The sequence below is a fragment of the Anarrhichthys ocellatus genome, unplaced genomic scaffold, assembly GCF_004355925.1.
Source record: "Anarrhichthys ocellatus isolate YVR2014 unplaced genomic scaffold, GSC_Weel_1.0 scaffold47, whole genome shotgun sequence".
In the NCBI taxonomy this organism is placed as follows: domain Eukaryota; kingdom Metazoa; phylum Chordata; class Actinopteri; order Perciformes; family Anarhichadidae; genus Anarrhichthys; species Anarrhichthys ocellatus.
In genome coordinates this window covers 2889276-2910450 of record NW_022280077.1, presented here as the reverse complement: position 1 = coordinate 2910450, position 21175 = coordinate 2889276, and the positions used below count along the sequence as shown (strand labels likewise).

Below are 21175 nucleotides of genomic sequence, written 5' to 3'. Positions count from 1 at the left end.
ATATCACGTTTTTTAAAACATGAGTCAGTCGCCAGCCTACCAGAGAGATACTGCCTCTGCATCTCCTGAGAGTCCTAAAGAAGGTGACTTCCCCCCTCGACAGCTTTATGACAACCTGAGGAGCCCGGAGGAGCAGGAGACATGTGACGACCAGAAAGATCCCCTTGTTAACATCACAACCGACAACTACTCCAGCTCTCTTTTGAACATTCAAATCTGTGCACCGCTAGCGGCAAATGACCTTGGAAAACTTTGTGCTGGCATGCTTCCACAAGAACAACTGATTAAGAAAAGTGAGTTGGTTGATTAGGATGTTGAAGTATGACAAATGTTAACAGCCAGGCTGTCAATGTACTCTTCATTATTACATTTTTTCCCCCTGTATAGGCAATTGGACAGAATCCAGATGCTTCAGTACATCGCCTACAGAAAAAGAGACATAAGGAAATTAATAATATTTGCATGACTGAAAGTTCTTTAATCATAATAATAATAAAATGTCAGTGTCTTCTTTAGGGACCTTATCATTGACCTGCATGGTTACACTTTAATCTCCTGTAGTATTTTGGTTTGATATGCAGCAACATTGATCAGAAACCAATCTGTGATGCTTAACCTTGCTCTACAGTGTTCTTTGATTGTAACGTAATCACATTTTGCTGGTCTGGCTGGTCTAAAAAGCTTTTCAGACTGCAGGGGGAAAAAGGAAGAAAAAAAAAGAAACGCTGCCGCTGCTATCTGATTTATGTGTAGTGCTCCCTAAAACCACCATTACTGCAGAGGCATTGTTGAAGCAAATGCAGTTTCTTTCGAATACATGGATGGTTGAGTCTACTACAGTTGGCAAAGGTGGTCTAAAATGTGAATATTACGCAGTCTTAAATTGCATAATGACAGCTTAAGTAGAACAAAAAAAACTTGCTGTCCGTAATTTATATCCCAGCATCTACTAAATGTATCTCCCTCAAATTTAGTCTCTTACCTTTTATGCATAGTTATAGCTCAGCAGGCAGCTGTTTTCTACAAAACCCTCATAAAACCACTGTACGCCACCTAGCCAGCACCAAACAGCAGACTGATAGTGTGTGACTAACTAGCTGGTAAAGGAAGTCAACTGATAAAACGAGAAGATATTTCCATAAGAGATGACAAAGACTAAAACAGAGCTGAAAGGAGAGTTAGTAGCTACATCAGGTGACCAGACACGTTACTTCAAATGACTCAAATTGTTGCTGAAGTTGTTCCATGTCTGCGGAATTCCCAAAACTTCATGAGATGATAATGTCAGCTGTGTCTCGGCAGCTTGTTTAGGGGTTCCCCTTTCCCCAAGAGGACACAAATCAATTACTGTAGCTCAAAGATGAGCATAGAGTCTTTCTGGTAAAGCATTGCTCTTGTCTCTGTTCTATTGTGCAGACCGGTCCCACCAGAGTTCATGGAGGTACTCGCACGTGATGGTAGATTCATTACTTTGGTGAGCGCTCAGACCCAGACAGATTGGGAGTGGGTGGAGCAGAGAATCTCTTTCAGCTGTCAAAGTAAGCCATGTCATCAGTTTGGGTGCGAAGGGGTCACCTGTTCATGCCCCCTCTTGCCTCTCATGACTTAGACATCTGTCAAATTCCCAATTATTTCTCTTTTGTGCAGTTCAAAAGGAAATTGAAGATCCCCAGTTGTTGCAGGCAGAAGTGGTGAGAAAGGACACTATCGCTGACTCTTCAGTGGTAACCTGCTCATGGCAAAATGTGTTTTATATATAGTATACTTTACTGTAAAACTACTTTTTGAGGTTCTTAACTTTACTTGAGTACTAATTCAATATTTTACTTTATACTTCTATACATTTCAGAGGCAATTGTACGCTTTATTCATCTACGTGTATCTAATAACTTTAGTCACTCGTTACTTTAACGATTCAAATTATTTATGAGGAATATAATCACGACATAAATTATGTATTATTACAGTATTAATGTAACAAGCGGTATTTACAGTTATTTAATTATAATTAACTAGCTGGTTTATGTAAAATGAGTCCCAAAGATTTAAAACATCTCTCTGCAGTAACATCAGGGATTATTGTCACAAAAACCACACTGATGACAGAAGTAATTACCGGAGGATCCACCACAAGCATTACAGCATTTAACGTGTTAGCTAGATAGAGATGACATCAGAGATGAATTATGGTAAATGCAAGTTTTTTTTGTAAATATATCAAGGTTAAAAAATGCTAACCATACTCCATCATTTCAATACTTTTACAGATGTTTAAACATTGGCCTACACAAAAACAAGACTTTGTTTGAGTAACGATAGTAAATATGTTTTACCTCCAACCCTGCTTTTAAGATAGGAGTACTTCTGTCACCACCGCTAAAATCTCAAATTTGTCTCGACGACGACGTTACAATATGAGCAACATACAGATTGCAAAACCCTCTAAAATAAATTTGCAAGGATCCTTTTATGCATATAGGTTATATGTTGCTTATTCATCCAACGATTTGTGCAAGTCTTGGTTTCTTGTATTCACATCAGGAGCCAGGGAATGAAATGATGGCAGAGGTGGAGCATTATCCTTGTGCTGCTCCACCTCGTCTTCTTGTATACAAGCCAGAGCCAAAACAAACGCCTCGTGTTGAAAAGGTACCGTCGACTTAGTCCTGTATCTCGATATTGCCCATAGTGCTTGGAAATGACAGTGATAGCCTTTTTCATTTTCCCACAGTAGCTTTATAGCGAGTGGAGGCTATAATATCAGAGGTGGAGAGGTGATTGTGTCTTTTTTTTTTTGCTGCACTGTAGGTTCCAGGGGTTGAATCTAAACAGGATGTGGTCCTTGCTCACCTTGACTGCCAGGAACTCTTTGAGGGGGTGAGTGTAGCTTGTTTACCTCCAACAAGAAATTGAAAATAAAACCATTAGAAATAATGACTGTTCAGCTGACCTTGACAACATTATTTCCATTTGTAAGCAAGCTAAACAAATGAGAGCGCTTATATCGGGAGAGAGAGAGAGAACTTGGCACAGCTGGAGCCCGAGAGGAAGATTGAGATGAACCCAGCTGCTAAAGAACAGGCAAAGGAAAGGTGAGCAACATGCATGCCCTGTTCCCTTCCACATTCATTTTATATGTTGGTAAGATTGAGTGGAAGACTGCCGAGGACATACAGTTGTACTGTATGTTTATATTGCTGGTACTAGATTGTATGCCATGAAAGAGAGGTATTTCTCTTTGTGTTTGCAGTAGGATGAAATATGAGGTGGTATCTGAATTAGATTGTTATGCCCTTCCGGTTTTGGCATTGTATTGTACATTTTTCCCACTCCTGCGGAAAATAATTACAATTTCTGATGTAGGTTGAGATGTTTGCAACTCCAGAAAAAAACTAAAAAAGACAACTTGAAGATGGACTTAAGTAAGTACATGCAACCTGGGGCCCTTGTCAAATTAGTACAAATGATGAAGAAATTAAATGTGCAGTATTTCATGTTAGTCATTGACAAAATATATATTCTCCTTTTATCGCTCAGGCCATAAAGAGAGCAAACATACAATGTCAAAAGAGATTCTCAATATCAATGATGAGCAGCACATCCCTCAGCTAGATATCAGTACGACACATGGTGAGCCAAAGGTATGTTTGAATATTTGATTTCAAAATGACATTGCTGTTAAGTGTTTTATTACCAATGTATTTACCGGACATGTAATGACCAACTGGACTATTTTGCATCACAGTGCAAAGAAGTATTTACGAGGTTCTACAAAAGTGGGAAACGTTTCCTCACCTTATGTGCAGATGGAACAGGTAATGTTTAGTATCCTTTTAAGAAGTGCACAAAGTTGAAGATCAAGGACTTGGTCAGAGTACTTAAATAGACGGTACACATTTGTTCTTTTTGATGAAAGATTTGCACGGTGTTAATGAGCCTTAATAGACAAAGTTATCCTTCTGGGAAAGCAGCCATTATAATATCCTCTGCAGAAGCTGACCTCACTTACATCATCTTGGAGGACAAGGACGTAGCTCCCAGCATCAAAGGCATTTTCACAAATAACGGCCACGCCACATGCTATCATCCCAATGGAATGATGTGGTAAGTATTACTCCATAATAACTGCTATTATGATCACTTAAACGACGCCCTTACTAAAATAAGGCTTTAATTAAAGGAATAGCTCTACATTTTGGGAAATATGCTTCAACGCTTTCTGGCATGGAGTTTGATGAGAAGAGTGATGCAATTCTATTTTCTGCAAAGCTACAGCCAGCAGCTGTTTAGCTTAGCTTAGCATAAAGACTGGACACAAGGGTAAACAGCTAGCCAAGCAGTGTCCGATTGTAGCAAAATTGGCCTACTTCAACAGTTATATCTTGTTTGTGTGGTCCATACAAAAAACTAAGTGTAGAAATTCCACCTTGCAAGGGGTTATGTGCCAGATTATTTCTTGCAGCAGTTGCCAAATTAACTTACCAGTAGAGAATCCATAAAGTGAAATTGCTATTTTTCGATTTTGTTTTGTGTGGAATAATCAAACGAGGTATATTGTGCTACCTGTGAGCTTTAGAGGTGCTTTAGAGCTAGCGGTTTTCCCCTGTTTTCAGTCTTTATGCTATTGCTAGGTAACTGGCTGCATAGTTTAACAGACAAATACGAGGGATCAGTGTCATAAACAAATAGTTAGCTCGCACATCGCAGGGCTCCATTGTCCACTTTTTTATTACAAATTTGAAACTCAGCTGCTCTTCATAAGACTAAGTGTGCGGGCTAATTATTTGTTTATTAAATGATGTGCTCACTTTCAGCTCAGCATCTTCCGTCTTTGGTTTGGATGTGCGGGCTTCCTAGTAGTGGTATCAATGTTCTCATCCAACTCTCCACCAGAATGTGAATATGCATATTTCGCAAAATGTCAAAGTAGTCCTTTAATCAGTTAGTTATGAATCAAATGTAAGTGTCAAAAACCAAATCGAAACTGTATATCTTGTAGCTTTGTAAGTTTTCTGAAATTACTCTTTGACCAGAGATACTTTTGGGATTCAACCTGCTGCCCTCATGCTACAGGTCTATTTCTCTGTGTGGTGTGTCTGAAGGTTGAATATGACCCCTGCTGGAGGTCTCTGCTTCAGTGAGACAGGAGCTTTGTGCAGGCGCTGGAATTGGTTGTATCGTTGTGAACCACATGTGCGTGACCTTCCCTTCAAGCCTCTAACCTTAGCCCTGGGCCCACACATGAGCGTGCGCATACACTCACAAAACCGCATGTACATCACCTTTGCATATCAGCAAAACAGCGTGCGCTTCAATGTGGGGTCAGAGCTTGAGGTGGGTATTGATAAATGCACTTTCAATGCCTTTGCAGTGATTTACTGTATGTGTGTTTCTCTTTGTCTTACACAAGAAAAATATCGAGCCTACATGACAAACTCTATGCAGAAAATAACATTCAATTCATTCATGTTTTGCAATATGTGCAGAGATTATTACTATTGTTTTGACAGGGGACCGCTTGTTGTTCTTCTTTTAATGCAGCTCATTTATCCAGAGAGCCATGACCAGCCGGGGCAAGACGTTCTGAAGAGATATACCCAAATAAAGAGCTCAGAGATTTACTCTCTGCTTGGCTAGATGCAGACCTGCATGTCCCACCACTCTTCAAGCATGAACAACATTAAGCCACATTATCGTTTCATTGCCCGGACACAGCGGCTTAGCAGACAAATGGAAGAGGAGAAGTCACCCGAAAAGATAAAGGCCCATGTAAATTAAGAGAGAAATACAGAATTACCAAAAGCTGATATCATTTTTGGCTGTGTTACAGTTTATAGCCTTATATTATTTAAAACCTCTTGAGTATCTGGTGGTGCTTCTAATCATTCACGGTTCCATTCAGACTGTTAAGCTTGAGATTTATAGAAAAAATATTAAAGGAAGATTTGGTTAATTGGTTTTGAGAACATAAAAACTCTCAGGGAAGAAGCCCAAGTTGTATACCTTAAACATAGTATCTAAAATATCACCCGCAACAAGTTAATTTCTCCAGAGATCATTCTTCCTTCCTTAAGATCTGCTGTGATGGATTCAATGCTACACTGATATTGCAGCAACTTGTTGTCCTTGGTTTTAGAAAGATGCAAGTTGTACATATATTTTGCTTGAGAGGAGCCCAAAAAACGGCCTGCAGCAACAGACACTTAACAAACACACAGATTTTAACGTCCACCGCTCCATCAACAATCTAATCCAAAATCATCAACAGGCTCATTTTCCCAGTTGACACACCCATCAAACCTAACTAGCGGTTTCTTGGCATTTATATGTTGTGTTGTATTGTTGTTAATGTATTAGCACATAAATAACCCTTCAGTCAGACATGTCTGCAATACCAAACCTAAAGTGATCCTCATATTGCATTAATAAAGCTTTTTCTAAGGAAAGGCGTCCGTTGGGTCCTATGAGTAAAATTGCCTGAGATCAAGATAGTGTTTTGATTAGACATTCAAATTGTATTCATTAAGGAAGTAACATAATATATTTGCAAATGCATTTGAGAACAATGCCTTGCAGTGTAAAGCTTAGCAATATACAGATTTCAAGGGGTAGTGTTATTTCCATCTATTGCAACTTCTTATCGTATGTCAGGAATAACTTTTGTATTACTTAAATGTAATATATTTTCAATCAATTGATATAGTTGTTGTCTACCAAAAGTTTGTGGGTTTTATGTCTTTATTTAGTAGTCATTCAGGAAGAAGTAAAGGCTGTGAGAAACCGAGAAGGATAACTCCAGGATTCCTATGATAAATAAACATTACTGGCATCCCTTATTAAAACAGAATACATCGTGGTATACTTCACAAAGTGTTTCAATCACCATATTAATGTGTGTCAAAGGCACCAACAGTGCGTGTAAATTGAAAAGAAGCACATAAGTTTTAAAAAAATCTTTGTTTGGCGATGGTAACTTTCTTTAACTAGTCTATTAATTAGACTACTGTAATTATATACATCCATTATCTAGTTACTATATATGGCCCACTGGAGGACTGTTCATTTGCATTATTCCCAGACTTCTAAATTATGGAGCTCATACAGCAATTTGACGCGAGTGTGTGGCTGATTAACACTTACGCTCAAGATTTTTTACAGCAATTGCAGATGGTGAAAACACCGTACAGAGATATTTATAATTTTCTCTTTCCCTCCTTTTCTCTCAAAGTCAAGATCAACATGCGCTTTATTGGCATGATCACGTACAGTAAGGTTTGCAAAGATAATTCAGATTTTTTTTAAAGAAGAAATCAACAAATTGTAGGCACATTGCTACGAAAGAAGAAAAAATAAATGTTGACATCATTAAAAAACATACTGTATATATACTCAGCAATGAAATATGACCACAGAATAATCACACAACCATTTCCCATTAGTTTAAGTACAACAGTGCTCATATTGTATGTGTACTGCTTGCCTCGTAACTTTGAGTCAAATTGCTCTTGATTTCAATTTTTATATCTATTAAAGATTTATTTGAAATACTTCTAATTATTTATTTTTTTACTTTTCACAATTAAACTGCACTTATTTATGTCCTTGTGCTGCTGCAACATCTGAATGTCCCCTCTGAGGATCAATAAAAGGCTTATTTTGAACAACTGAACATAATGGCAGCGTAGAGAGCTATGAAAGAAGAGAAATCAAATAAATGAAGAGGCGTATTTTGAAGAACCTCAGTACAGTTTCTACCATAGACAGTCGCTTATTGTTCTGCGGTTGCTGTGTTACACTCAGAGCAAAACATTCTTTATCTGATTTAAAAAAACATGTTTTAATTTGTGGATGAATTAATTCATTCAGATGAAGATTTTCGCCGGGTGAATCAACTGAGATGGATTCCGCAACAAATCCTGGACTTGTAAACAAACAGAGGTTTGGAAAAAAAAATGCCACAAATTGACTTTGGCGATGGCATCATGAACAGTAGATACGAGGCAGTGCAACCAATGGAGATCCGAGACACACAAAACTAAAATCTTGCTCATAAGTGATATAGTCTCATCTTTCAAAAGGTTGATGAATAGAGAAGAGTTAAATGTTTATCCATTTAAGGCCTTCTTTTAACATGAAGTTGAATCAGCATCTGATACACTATGCTTCCAGTACAGTAGCCAGTACTTACTGAAGGGTAGGTGTACTGGGTTGTATTATATTGTGCAGGTGCTTGAATTATTGCATCCACCCCCTGCACTTATGTCGGTTTATTAAACTGATAAGAAAGACCTGGTTCCTGTTCAAGCTCAACTGAATATCTGACGATCCATGCATTTGACGGGAGAGTTGTGACCAGAGTCAGCGTGGATTCACAGACCGACTGGGAACACGAGGAAGACCGCAGTCAAGGTACTTTCTTCACATTTCATGCCAATTATTTATCTCTGGCCTTGGTTGGTACACTGGGAATGTCTTAGATAATAATAATAATAATAATTTATTTACATATTTGCATTTGCAGATGATAAATACCCAAACCGAGAAACATCAAAAGCTCCTCAAAATAATTTGGAGTTGACATCTGAGCAGGTGAGTGTGTTAAGGTGCAGTCAATACCCAGAGGATGGTTAACAATGACAAACTCACAATGAGGTACCCCCCCTCCCCCTCCCCCTCTTTCTGTCAACTGATGATGTCCTTGACAAAGAAAGAGCTTTGCGAGGACACATACGAGTAGAAGAGGCTTCTCTGAACTTAACTGAGTATCTTTATGTTGTTAAACTAACATTAGAAACGCACTTTGTAGAGAGACCTTAGACAAATGGTGAATAGATGCAATTAGCATATATGAGGGCTTTTTTGTGTGTTTTAGAGATCAATATACTTTTGCCAAAGAAATACTGAAGTTTTCATTTCCTTGTCTATGATATTAGACGATGTGTAGATATGACATGGTATCCAGAGACATGGTTTTGATTTATTCATGAAGCACAAGTTAAAGACCTCAAAGAAGTTAATAAATTATGAAGCGTCTTTGTTTTTTCTCCTCAGAGCGTTCCTAAAAACATGAAGTCTGAGTTGATATCCCCAGATAATGAAGTGTTGGATTCGCTCAGCAAGGAAACTCCTCAAACTCCCGCAGCCTGCCAAGGAGAAACGGAGGAGTCTAACTAATCTGGACAAGGTATGGATGAATATGCCCCTTTTAAACTGATTCTTTTTCCTCTTCTCGATAAATATGAATACATTTATGGGACAATTAGTCTGCGAATGTCTTGTATCAAGACTTGCCTGTCACTGCTGCTTGTTTCAAAACATGCCAGACAGTAACATGCTTTTTGAATACCTCATTAACTGGAATATTTGGATACTACGTATTTGTGACAGTGTCTTTTTGAGAAAGAAAATGTGATTTTCTTTTTTAAAGAAATGAGCATCTCCTCCAATAACATTTTCAGATCCCATTCTCAAGAGGATCAGAGTCATCAAAAGAGTCGCCTCAGACTGTGAGGAACATTCACTGCAAGCAGCTGAAGAAACCACCAGTGACCAGTGATCAGATAGCCAACAGTGTTGGCCCAAAAGAGGTGAGAGAGAGAGACTGACGGAACTGAAAAACAATGTGACTTTGCTCATTTTGCTGAATGAAGCTACATTCAGTGACGTGTGCAGCTGGGACTTGAGATGATTATGGACGCAAGTAATAGCCATGATCATTTGAATCTTATAATCAAGCTGTGACATTTATCCACTTATGAATACTTAACCTGGAAATTGAAATGCAATAACGTTATAGCATTTAACTATTTAACAACAAAGTCCATCTGAGATTAGGTGGTTTGAATTCCCCCCTCTGAAATTTCCGGGTAGTAATTTCAAGTATACCCTATGGTGGCATATTTAGCCATACTAACAGCATGGCTGAAGGGATAGCTACGTAGGTCTGTCATCCAGATTGAAATGCCTCAAAAACTACTGGATGATTGCCGTGCAATTGGGAACAGACATTCGCAGACCCGAGGATGAAGGATCCTCTGATTTTCTTCTTAGTGCCATCATGAGGTTGACATTTGTCATTCAGAGTGAAATATCTGGATGACCATTGGATGGATTGTTTTTTAATTTGGTGCAGATTAGACAAATCCTTCTGACTTTGATGATCTCCTGAATTTCCCCACATCCAAGTTTAAATGTGTCTAAATATTATGGTTTATGACATTCACATCAGTCTCAGCTATGTTTATTAGGAAATGTTGTCATGCTAACATGCTGAACTAAGGTGTTGAATGTGGTAGTTATCATACATGCTAAATAAAGCATTGTCATTGTGAGCATTTTAGCATGTTGATGTTAGCATCTAGCTCAAAACACAGCTGTGCCTAAGTAGATGGCTGTAGACTTCTATTTCTTTTTCTTTTTAAATTCACAAGTTAAGCAATCATGCCTGAATGGATCCAATTTTCTTTCAGCATTTCAAACAGCTGTCTAAAACACAAGAGGGAAAAGGACCCTGGGTAGCTCAGTTTTTCTCTTGTATGTTGCTGAATTTCACTAATCCAATTTGGGCAACATGATTATTTGATTAGATCAGAATTTGACTCATTGAGCAAATTGAATATTTATTTTTGGACACTCTTTAAAGTCAAGTTTATTTTTCCAAGAACCAATTGAAATTACCTACTTTACATTAAGAATGTATTTGGGTAGATGTTACAATTCGGCTAACGTGTGATAGGAGAAGAGTAATAATAATAAATATGAATTTAGAATTTTGTAGCATTTTGACATTTACACTACTCTTCCTCTCTTTGTGTGAGACGGCATGGAAGTCGTCAGAGATTCTGAGGGAGCAGCGGTTATTACTAAGAAACCCGTGACTGACAAAGACCCGGCGAAGCAGAAAGATCACAGGTCAGGATCGCTCTGTTCCATTATTGGCTTTCACCATTAAATGGTTTTCAAATTAAAGGTCTATGGCTTTGAATCTCTGATGCTACATTTGACATGATAAACCGCAGGTTGAAAGGTTTGCAATTTGAAAGCAGCTCAGATCGTCAGACCCCTAAAGCAGGTTACACACCGTACACCATCTATCACAGACAGATTTATCATGCAGATTCAATTTACTTATCTCTCCCTCTTGTTCATCCGTGCTGTAACACCTTTAACTACATTACAGGACACAAACAAGTATCTGCCGCCCTACACGATCAATCATCAAGTGATTTTAGAATCCATGATTTCTGTGGCAGTCCGATCGATTGGATTGCCACAGAAATCGTGGATTCTAAAAACACTTTCTCTTTCAGTGGAAACAATTCTGGAGCGAAGGTAAATCACTGTAGAACGTCCTATCTTGACTACAGCTGAGAGTATAGAAGACTACATTAATGAATAATTACATTATTTGGTTCAACAGAGGACAATGCCACTTGTCAAATATTACAACAACGGTCAAACATTTCTTGTGATCTTTCCTGATGGAACTGGACAAGTGAATCTAACTGACGTATGATTAATACTTAAAGTTTGATTTGTTCACCTTAATCATATTTGAAAGCTATCCGTCAGGAAGGCTTGCCATTCTTCTCTCTGCTGCACCATGTTGTGTGGTGGCCCTGGAGGACAAACGTCTGCAGCCTCACATTCAGGCAGTTTTCACCAGCAGAGCACAGGGTACCTGCTATCATAACAACGGCTGTATTTGGCATGATTGTTTAATCATTCCCTATATTTCATTTCATAAATGTAACCAACATCAAATCATATTATTTTGTAAATAAGATACTTGTCGAGTGTCACTTCTTCATTGATGAAAATGGCAGCAGACAATCTGTCCGTGAGAAAGAATGAAACCCCTGAAGGTCTTTTTGTTCACAAGCTGCTTCTCTTTATTAGGGTGAATCTGACTCCACGGGGAGGCACTTACTGCAGTGACACAGGAGATTTGAAGAAACAGTGGGGCTGGTTGGACGATCAGCATCACGCTCCGCCCTACCAGCCCTTCTGCCTGACACTGAGCCCCAACATCAAAATCCACATCCAATCCCAAGAGCACATCAGCATCGCTTTTACCTCTGGCAAACGTAGTGTGCGGCTTAATGTAGGGGCAAAATTAAAAGTAGGTTATTGTGGCATCAATATTCATAACCGCAGAAATATAAAAGATGAGTTAAAGTAGACCCAATTTTAGGTCAAATCATTGATTCTTCTTTACTTTGCAGTCGAATCGAGGCATAGGTCTAACGCTGCCGGGGCCCGACGCGCTTCAGAAGTATCTGCAGCAGAAGAGTGCAGAGATCAACGTCCTGCTCCAGAACATCCAGTCCCTCACCAACTATCAAAAGACCGTCAGTCAACGGAAGGTCAAACCCCAGCAAAGGCCCGTCTCATAGATGGAAAGACGGAAGCTGCCAGTGAAACAGCAACAGTCTGCCAAGGAGACCCCCTAAAACCCATGATGTCCTTGAATGGCAGTTTCTCATTTGTGTGCAGTACGTGGCTCTTACTTTATCGTCGAGAGAATTAGAATTCAATGACAGAGTGCTTTCACGCAATAAAATCAAAGAACATCATTAACCTTTTGTTTTTTAATCAGTGTGTTCATAAATAGCACACCTGTACACGTCATCTTACACGGGGCACACTAAAGCAAATGTCACATTGCCACAGTGTCCTGCTTCATTTTTTAATTCTAAGAAACATAAATCATACAGTATACAGTGCAAAACTGCCACGGTCAATGGAGTAAAAGCATATTAGTTGCAATCAACCTATGTACAAATGGAAAAAGTATAAAACATGTCATTGTATTTTTTTTTACACATTTGCAACAGAATAACAAAAACATTCACGAGAAGAATCTTTAAGAACACATAGGACAAGTAAAGAACTGAGTGGATTTTGCTATGATCAGAAGGGAAAACCTGTTGGACCTGAGAGTCCTGTAGCACATCAGGCCACTATATGTGCTACTGAATGTAACCAATGCTGTTACATTTCTAAATAGAGGAATAAACTATTTTGCAGCGTTTTTTTTCTTATTCTTCCGAACAATCCAGGGAATCTAGGCATCTGAATAAAAACAAATCCCCCTTACTGGCCAATAGCTACCGGGCTGATGAAAGACCCTTCAGTGGCTCTATTTGCACACCAAAGGTGTCCTTGTCTTAACACTATTAATACATCACCCCACCACCCGCCCATAGTGTGCAACTGTGATCACGAATCCACCCCAACAAACCCACCTTCAAAACAAAATCATCAACTCTGTAACCACCTATACCCTCCACTTCCCAGCTAGTTATGGACTTCAAGATGAATACCTGAAGCAGCTGATTGAGCCTCTGTCAGAGAATCTTTGGTCTAGTGCAGGATTTCTTTTTTTTTTTTCTTTGCCGTCAATTCAGCGCTCCCAGTCCAGCTTGCAAGCTCAGGTGGAGCTTCTCTGGTCATCTCGCACACTCAGCCTCACAGCTCCTGGTTGGAGTAGCGATATCCCATTGCTATCCAGAGGGTGTTTCACCCAGCACTGCAAACGCCGAACTTGGGCATTACTTATTCACAGACAGCAGTAGGTTAATCTGAAAGAGAGAAGTTTAAAAAAAAAAAAAACGATGAGTGCTCACCGTGACTTAGCGGGCACACGTTATCTTAACGTTTCTCCACCGAAGTTGCCCTCAGCAGTTTTTGGATGTTATCATTAAAACCATGTCAGGTGCCCTTGGGCTGTTACAATCCGACAGTACTGTACCTGCTCCATCGACGGACATGCAATGATTTGAAGGTCTTCTCCGCTGTATTCCTCCTGAAGCGAGGCGTGCAGTCTTTGGAATACCTGCTGGATGTTATTCTGTGGGAAGACACATCCTATTACTGAGTGCTGGAGAGAAATTAATACTACATTTCCATTTGGCCTGTGTCCCCCTCACTATCTTGTTTCCATGTCAACCGCTGAATTTAGTTTCCCCTCTCATCCAGCTTCACCTGGCACGTTGATGAACAGTACACACAGAGATGTCTCTATTAGAGTTCAACCGCACAGACTATTTAGCGCTAAAGCAACAAACGTGAAGCCAAATGTAAACAAAAAGGGTTCAGCCCGAGACTGTATGCCCCCCCCCCAAACTGATTGACAGGTCTTTCGGTACAGTGAATAAATACAAGTCATGGACGTTTTGTGATGCTGCGAGAGGTTTGTTTTCATGGTTATGTCTGCACACACCGCTGCACAACAGACCTACACTTTCAATACATCTACGAGGGGAGAAAAACACAAATGTACTTCTCAGTGACGCATGTCAATAACCTCTGATTATTTAAGAAAATTACTGATTTGACCTTTGAGTGCAAACACATGAGATTCCTGCTTTTTAAATACTGTATGAAAGAATTACTTGAGCTCTAACAAGGACTTGCAAAGAAACTGACGTATGGCAGCACATGCTACAACCTAGCGTTTCCACCACCCACCCGGACAGGCTTGAAAAGGATGAACTCCGTGTCTCTATTGGCGAGGTACAAGGACATGCTCTGTAAAGTGCTTGGCAGCTTGCTCTTCATCACACGGTAGGTAGTCATCACTATATCGTTGATCTTTGCTGAAAAGAGAAAAAAGGACAAGCAGTTAAGGGAAAACATTGACATGCCCTCTAGCATGCGCTACACAGGTTTTGATGAATTACAGCACGATGCCCGTGGTGCTTCATGAGACAACTCTTACCTGGCTGTGCCCAAGGTTGCTGAGACAGACTGTACGTGGGACCACCTTGGATAGCCATCGTTTTAAGAGCTGCAACCTGAGTGCAGTCAAAACAAAACATTACAATCTGAAAGGACTTAATTGGTACAAGCACAAGTGACTGAGATGCCAATATGGTAAATTCAACTCGGTCACGAATTCGACAAAGAGTAGTGTTTACTTCATGAACAAACAACTGAGTGAGGTGGGTAGAAATAAAAGACTGGCAACTAATTATTGTAAAACAATTGCTGCATTGAAAGATTTCAGAACACAATGAAATCAACACACACACACACACACACACACACACACACACACACACACACACAGCCTAGCAATAGAATTAGATAGGTTAGATGAAAGACAGCCATTTTATCTTCAGTTGTCATTTAAGTACCAAGACCTTCAGCGATCAGTGAATGAGCAAATCATTCTTTAAAAGGTTTTTTAAAAAAAGTAAAAGGTTGGAAAAACGAAGGTCAGGATGAGCCATCGCTGCCTGAGGCAAAGTCTGCCTGCACGGTTACCTTGGTGAGAAACTCCTCAAGGTTCCCCACGAAGATCTGAGTCTGCTGCTGGATGAACTGCTCACAACTGAACTTCAGGTGCCGGTCCACATCCTTCTTAGAGTCAATGTAGTGCTCCTTTATCTCTGGTGTTCCCTGGGGGCCACATAGACGAAGGGTTTAGTATGATCAAGTGCCGTTTCTCTGAGACAGGGTGCTTATCAAAGCACGTAAAGTGTACGGTAGGTTTAATAAAATAGGCAAAATAAAAACACTACCTCCAACAGGAATTCTAGTATGGCGTTGTGACTGTTAAGTCGGAAGAATTTAGGAACAGCCTTAGGGTTGAGGATTTTGAAGGCAGCATCTTCACACAAAGCAGAGATTAAATCTTGGCTGGTGTAGAAGTAGAGTGCCCTCTAGTGCTACAAATTAAATATGACCTTGACTGAGATGAGGGTAACAGGAGGAAAATCTGCCCTGTGAGCCATCGGTTAATGTACATTATGGTGTCGGATTACACTGTAATTTCCAGATAAATTGTTGCCACCGGTGCATGAGATAGGCAGAAGTTGCTTAATGAGCATGCGAATCTAATGACTGGCTTTATGGAGCTGAACACCAATGTTCCCTCCACCTTTAATTATCTCACCTCGCGTTCTTTTCAGATCCAGTGAGATTTCCTTGATGGAGAAATCGGTGTGAAACGGGGCAATCTGTTCACGCACTATCAGCAGGTGCTTGATCAGGAAAAGTTGCCCGTCTATTTGCGTCTGCGGAAAGTGATAGCACACGGTTAGATCCACCCTGCAGGCTGCCAACACGAAAGGGCATCTGCTGACTATCCAAGCGACGGGGAACATAAAAAACATAAGCTTAGAGACGATAAGGGAATATGTCTAATTGATAACTGCTGATTAACTGGAGCTGGAAAGGGATATAACTGTGACAAAAAAAAGGCAGCTGAAACCATTCATTGCTCAGCTAGCGACTAAAACATTGGAAAAAGACATCATCAACATGGGGTGGGAACACATCCTCTGAGATTGATGCTGCTGCTTTAATTTGAAGTGTTAGGTTGAAACGGGCCAGTTAGCACAGACAGACAGCAAATTTGAAGGTGAGAGAAGTCCATAAATAAAGGATGGTCTGCTGAACACTCTGTAGAGCATAATAAAGCACCCATTAAAATAAACTTTAAATGACATCCCAGCTGCTTTAGTTAGGGAGCCGGTAGCAGGAAGGAATTTAAGTAACAGAGCACATTTTATCTTAGAGGGAACTGATCTTATTGTATGTCAAAAGAATGGCTCATCTCCAGCTATTCTTAAAATAATACAATTCTGAAAAGTTCAGTAGGAATATAAAACCATACTCTACTCCTAACCATATGTGCCAACCTTGTTTTTAAGGATGATATCTGAAGCTTTAAGCAGGGACTGGATGCAGGCCGATAAGGCTTCTTGAGATAAACCCTGGAAGACTGCTCTCTGGAAAAAGACCAAGTCACAGGAAGGAACACAGGAGTAAGAAATGCAAAGAGGAAAATACACTACATGTCACACATCCTGCCATATTTAAGGATAGGTGACTATACGTGAAATAAAAACTGGACACTCACATCTATACATCTGTAGAGCTTGGACAGACAAACCAGCGTTCGTCTGACAGTAGGGTACCACATGCCGTGCAGATCAGCAGGAGAGATGGATGCCTGTAGGCGGGATGCTTCTACATTTCCTGGATTCATTGTACAAAGGAGGAAAAGAGCTATCGGGCAACAAATATACCACCAAACGTTGTGTGTGTGTAAAACAAAGCGAAACACGGACCAGCATTACTATTTCTTCTACCATCAGGATCCTCAAGCTGAACATCAGAGAACATGGACTCTTGTGACATCCGCTTCATCTGCTCCTCCTTCAAGCTCTGAGCAATTCTCTATTGGCAAGAGTTAGAAGATACGACGCGTTAGCTTCTTCTTTTTCCATTTGCTTCAACAAAAGGCTAAATGAATAGAAGATAAAATACAACTCAAAAAGGTATTTAATAACATGCGCAGATGTTCACAAGCCCGAAGAACAAGGCCTTGAATTTACAAAATGAATTATGCTTTTCAAGGACCTGTAGATAGAAAGTGTTACGTGTTGGAAAGTGACTATTTTTCCTTTGCTTCAGTAAGACATCTACAGGTTTCTAAAAGCTTTTCATGAAATGCAATTAAACTACAAGAAACAAAAAGACTGAGGTTTGACAGGTCATAGGGTACGTGAGACACATTCAAGAGCTTTGAAACATTGGTCAGGACGCAGAGTCTTATTTAACTACATGTGCAGACATCAGCGAGAAGACCTTGCAAAGCTTGAATTGACTTTAATTCAACTCAAAGTATTAAGATAAACTTTCGACAGCCAGCTTCCCCTATTTTTGACATTTCAAAGACAAAACGATGAATCTAAAAATGGTCAATACATTAACAGGTAATGAAAATATGAATGAGTTGCAGCTGTAGTTACACTTTCTGCAAAGCCGGTTGGAGTAGAAGCTAAACCGATTACAATTTTTCTGAAGATGTTACAAATTGAAAATGAGCTCACGAGACTCACCTCCATCATCTCTAGCTTCTCAGGATAGGCCAGATCCCCTGGAGCTGGGTTGTAGCCTGTGATATCGGTCTGGATGTAAATGTGAGTCCTGTAGACCAGCCTCTCCTGGACATCCTCCAGCATCTGCTTCACCACCGTATCAAAGGCCTCCAACTGAGTAGCTAAATGAAAGAGCTCAGAGGTCAGTTTACAGTTGAACCTGAATCAAAATCACAATGCGGTCTCACGTCCCACTGGGTCTTAAGTATGAAGATGATAAGATAGTGGATGGGGTGAAGGAGAAGGGGAACAAGCAAGGTGCTGTACCAGGAAGTCTGGACGTTTCAAAAGGAACAACAACATCAGCCTACCAGCACCTCTAAAGCTCACTAATGAACATGTTGTATATTGTTTAATCTGTAAAGTGTAAAATCTACAAATTCCTGTTTTCCTGGGGGTTATGCATCAGGCTATTTCTTGGGAGTAGTAACTTCCAGGACACCGGTACATAACTCTTGTAAAAAAAGCAATTTGGAGTTTTGGATTTCCACTTTGGATTTCGTACATGTTCTACATATTTTGTGATTGCGACCAAAAGTCGAGGGGTGTGCAAACTTTAAGGTACTATATCAGTCCCCAAACTCCAGCACAGCTGCATCTTAGTAACTCAACAGTTAAAACTCCATGTGACGAGTGAGGAGAACAACAGCTCTAACCTACCATTGTTATGAACGTGGTCTTCCAGCATCTCATTCTTGAGGATGCTGCAGAGCTCAGACAGGGTTTCCAGGTGGACGATGTGGATGATTAGAGGCCGGAGGACATCATACAGGGACAGACACAACTTCTCCAGCAGCTCGCTGTCAAAGATTAAACGCCACTTAATTGCTTTGTACATCTGAGAGCAGTCTAAAATTATACTTTCTGCTCAATTAAAGCTTTGACTTTCCTTCAAGATAAGGAGTAAAGTAATGTCTAAAAATAATTGTGCAAACTGTTAAAAAACAGTTTCGCTTATTAAAAACCATGACTCTGTGTGTCCATTGATACTACAGAGGCGGGCGCTACTCACTCTAGTGTAGGTGTAGGTTTGGAGAAGAACTCGTTGTACAGTTGGTGTTCGTCCTGGCAGACGTGGACCATAAAGGCACAGCCACTGCGTACCTGCACAAATACAACATAATGATCACCTGCTGCAGAGCCGACTGATACTTTGCTTTGGCTCCACTTCAAAACAAGCGAACACATTCGCCCACATAAATGATGCAGGCGCCCATTACAGCAATCATTAACAAGACGCATAACCTTTCAAGTTTCATTAAAAAGGAAAAATCTCGGACAGGTGGTGCCGCTGGTGTGACATTTGTTGTATGCAACTCTGACCTTTAAGTGTAGCATCCCCATCAAGCCAATTAGCGGTGTTTTTAAATGCCACAACAGTGACAAAATACGTCGTCTGTCTGGCTGCCAAAATGATTTCTGAAGTATTCAATTAGAATAAAAACTATTTTACCATGAATTAGTGGGCCCAACCTTCAGGCCAGTCACATGTTTAAACAGTAGAGGAATACACTGCTTTATAGATGAGTCGACAAACAACACTGCACAGTAATTCACTTGTGAACGCAACAAGAGTATAAGCGTTGGATGCATGCTGTGCACAACCTCATTCATCATGTGCACAGCTTTTGAGTCTGCACCCACACTCCCGAAAAATATCCCAGAGGGGCCATACTGTGCGTTCTCCATTAGCTCAAATGTCACCTTATTTCTAAAAAGGGCAGTTGTGCTTTAAACAAGTCGTGCCTCACCAGAGCACAGTGGTCTTTGCTGTTCTGGTTGGTCAGGTCGGTAATGGTGGATGTAATGCTGGGACTGAGGAGCAGCTCTCTCTGGTCAAGGTAGCACTGATGGATTTCATCGAGCAGCTGATGGTATCTGCTCACATTAATATGAGGAGGAATGAGTTCATTTAGCACAGGGGACAAAACACAACAGGAATGCTGCTACTTTAATCTGGAGACATGCCAACACTCACTCAGGAATCTTCTCTGCTCGCTGTTCTATCTGTTCAATCAGTGACTGAAAAAAAGACAAAATAGCAATAAAAAATGCCTTACATCACAGAAAATGATCCATGGATAAAGTCAGTATACTCACTCTAACTTTAGGTGCAGCTGCTCTATACTTAACGTAGTACAGTGTAAAGGCATTGTCTGCGTTGGTCAAGCCCATTGGATCCTGGGGGAGACAAAACAATTAAATCCATTATTGATATTGGACCAGACACGCATACTGTTCAGTGCGATTGCCTCCTTTCCACCATTGTTGGCCTCGAGGAGGACATGTGGCTCTTCCTTACCCTTTTCGTTAACTGGCTTGTGAGATGTTGCATCGTGTTAACGATGTGGATCTTCATGAAGTGCATCGCTTTAGAAAGACATTGTTTGAACTTGGCCAAATAAACTGGATAGTCCTTGAAATTGGGCTGCAATTAACAGAGATTAGCCAAGTGTTAAGGCAGCGTTAATCGTGATCACATATGATATATTGCAAAGCATAAATAATACAGCTTCATCAGTTCAACATTATATTGCCATTGTCTTCATTTAAACTATAAATATGCATAAATTACACAAAAGGCATTAAATCATCTGGTGTTTAATTATGCTATCGCTGGTGATAAAATGAGATTTGCGGGCTACTTACATTTGAAGAAACGTATTCAATGCAGTCATCCAATTTTGACAGCATTGGTATAAAGCCTTCACTATTTACAGACAAGGTTGGCGAGTTCAGTTTCTGCAAAGACAAAGAAGAAGCTCGGTTTAGAGTAATTCCAAACATAAACAATTATAGTCTTCCATATTTATAATCAAAACATTTCTATTTTCATTTGGCAGTTACCACTGCCAGAAATGTCTCCTTTCTATGTGAAACAAAGCTAAAGTCAACTCGTTAAAAAACGGATTTTACTTTGATGTTTGAAAGTTTTAGGAGATGAAACAATATTTGACGAGAACATTTTATTAAACTTTTTAGAAATAATTACATAGGAAATGTAGCTGACGTCCAAATCCTTCAGAACAATGTTTTTAATAATTGATGATCTTAAGGTTTAGGTTAATATCTAATCAGCAATCAACTTGTACATCATCTACAATGCATAGATTTAGCTATCAAGGTGTAGATAACCAGGAAAAAAAAACCTACCGTGTTTATGTTTTCTAACTCATTAAAATATGACAGTTTCTGCTGTATGTTCTCTGCCAGGTCAACAAGCTCCGACTGCACAGAGAGAGAGAGAGAGAGAGAGAGAGAGAGAGAGAGAGAGAGAGAGA

The 21175-nt window shown here is 39.9% G+C and overlaps 1 protein-coding gene and 1 pseudogene across 1 annotated transcript in view; one reads left to right on the top strand and one right to left on the bottom strand.

Annotated features, from left to right (window-relative positions):
• The first annotated feature begins 19 nt into the window (after positions 1 to 19).
• Positions 20 to 9174, top strand: LOC116395463 (uncharacterized; annotated as a pseudogene).
• Positions 9175 to 12674: 3500 nt separating this feature from the next.
• The window catches only part of cog3 (component of oligomeric golgi complex 3), a 10695-nt gene continuing 2194 nt past the window's right edge, over positions 12675 to 21175 (bottom strand). Inside the window, exons 5-23 of the mRNA XM_031869582.1 lie at positions 21048 to 21122; positions 20544 to 20636; positions 20197 to 20322; positions 19995 to 20075; positions 19873 to 19916; positions 19646 to 19772; positions 18907 to 18998; positions 18555 to 18694; positions 17856 to 18016; positions 17082 to 17190; positions 16871 to 16989; positions 16650 to 16739; positions 15902 to 16022; positions 15528 to 15616; positions 15271 to 15405; positions 14723 to 14798; positions 14473 to 14600; positions 13754 to 13852; positions 12675 to 13583 (exon numbers count right to left, since the gene is read on the bottom strand). Coding sequence (XP_031725442.1) covers positions 13554 to 13583; positions 13754 to 13852; positions 14473 to 14600; positions 14723 to 14798; positions 15271 to 15405; positions 15528 to 15616; positions 15902 to 16022; positions 16650 to 16739; positions 16871 to 16989; positions 17082 to 17190; positions 17856 to 18016; positions 18555 to 18694; positions 18907 to 18998; positions 19646 to 19772; positions 19873 to 19916; positions 19995 to 20075; positions 20197 to 20322; positions 20544 to 20636; positions 21048 to 21122 — 1935 coding nt within the window. The 3' untranslated portion in view covers positions 12675 to 13553. The remainder of the gene's footprint in view (positions 13584 to 13753; positions 13853 to 14472; positions 14601 to 14722; positions 14799 to 15270; positions 15406 to 15527; positions 15617 to 15901; positions 16023 to 16649; positions 16740 to 16870; positions 16990 to 17081; positions 17191 to 17855; positions 18017 to 18554; positions 18695 to 18906; positions 18999 to 19645; positions 19773 to 19872; positions 19917 to 19994; positions 20076 to 20196; positions 20323 to 20543; positions 20637 to 21047; positions 21123 to 21175) is intronic.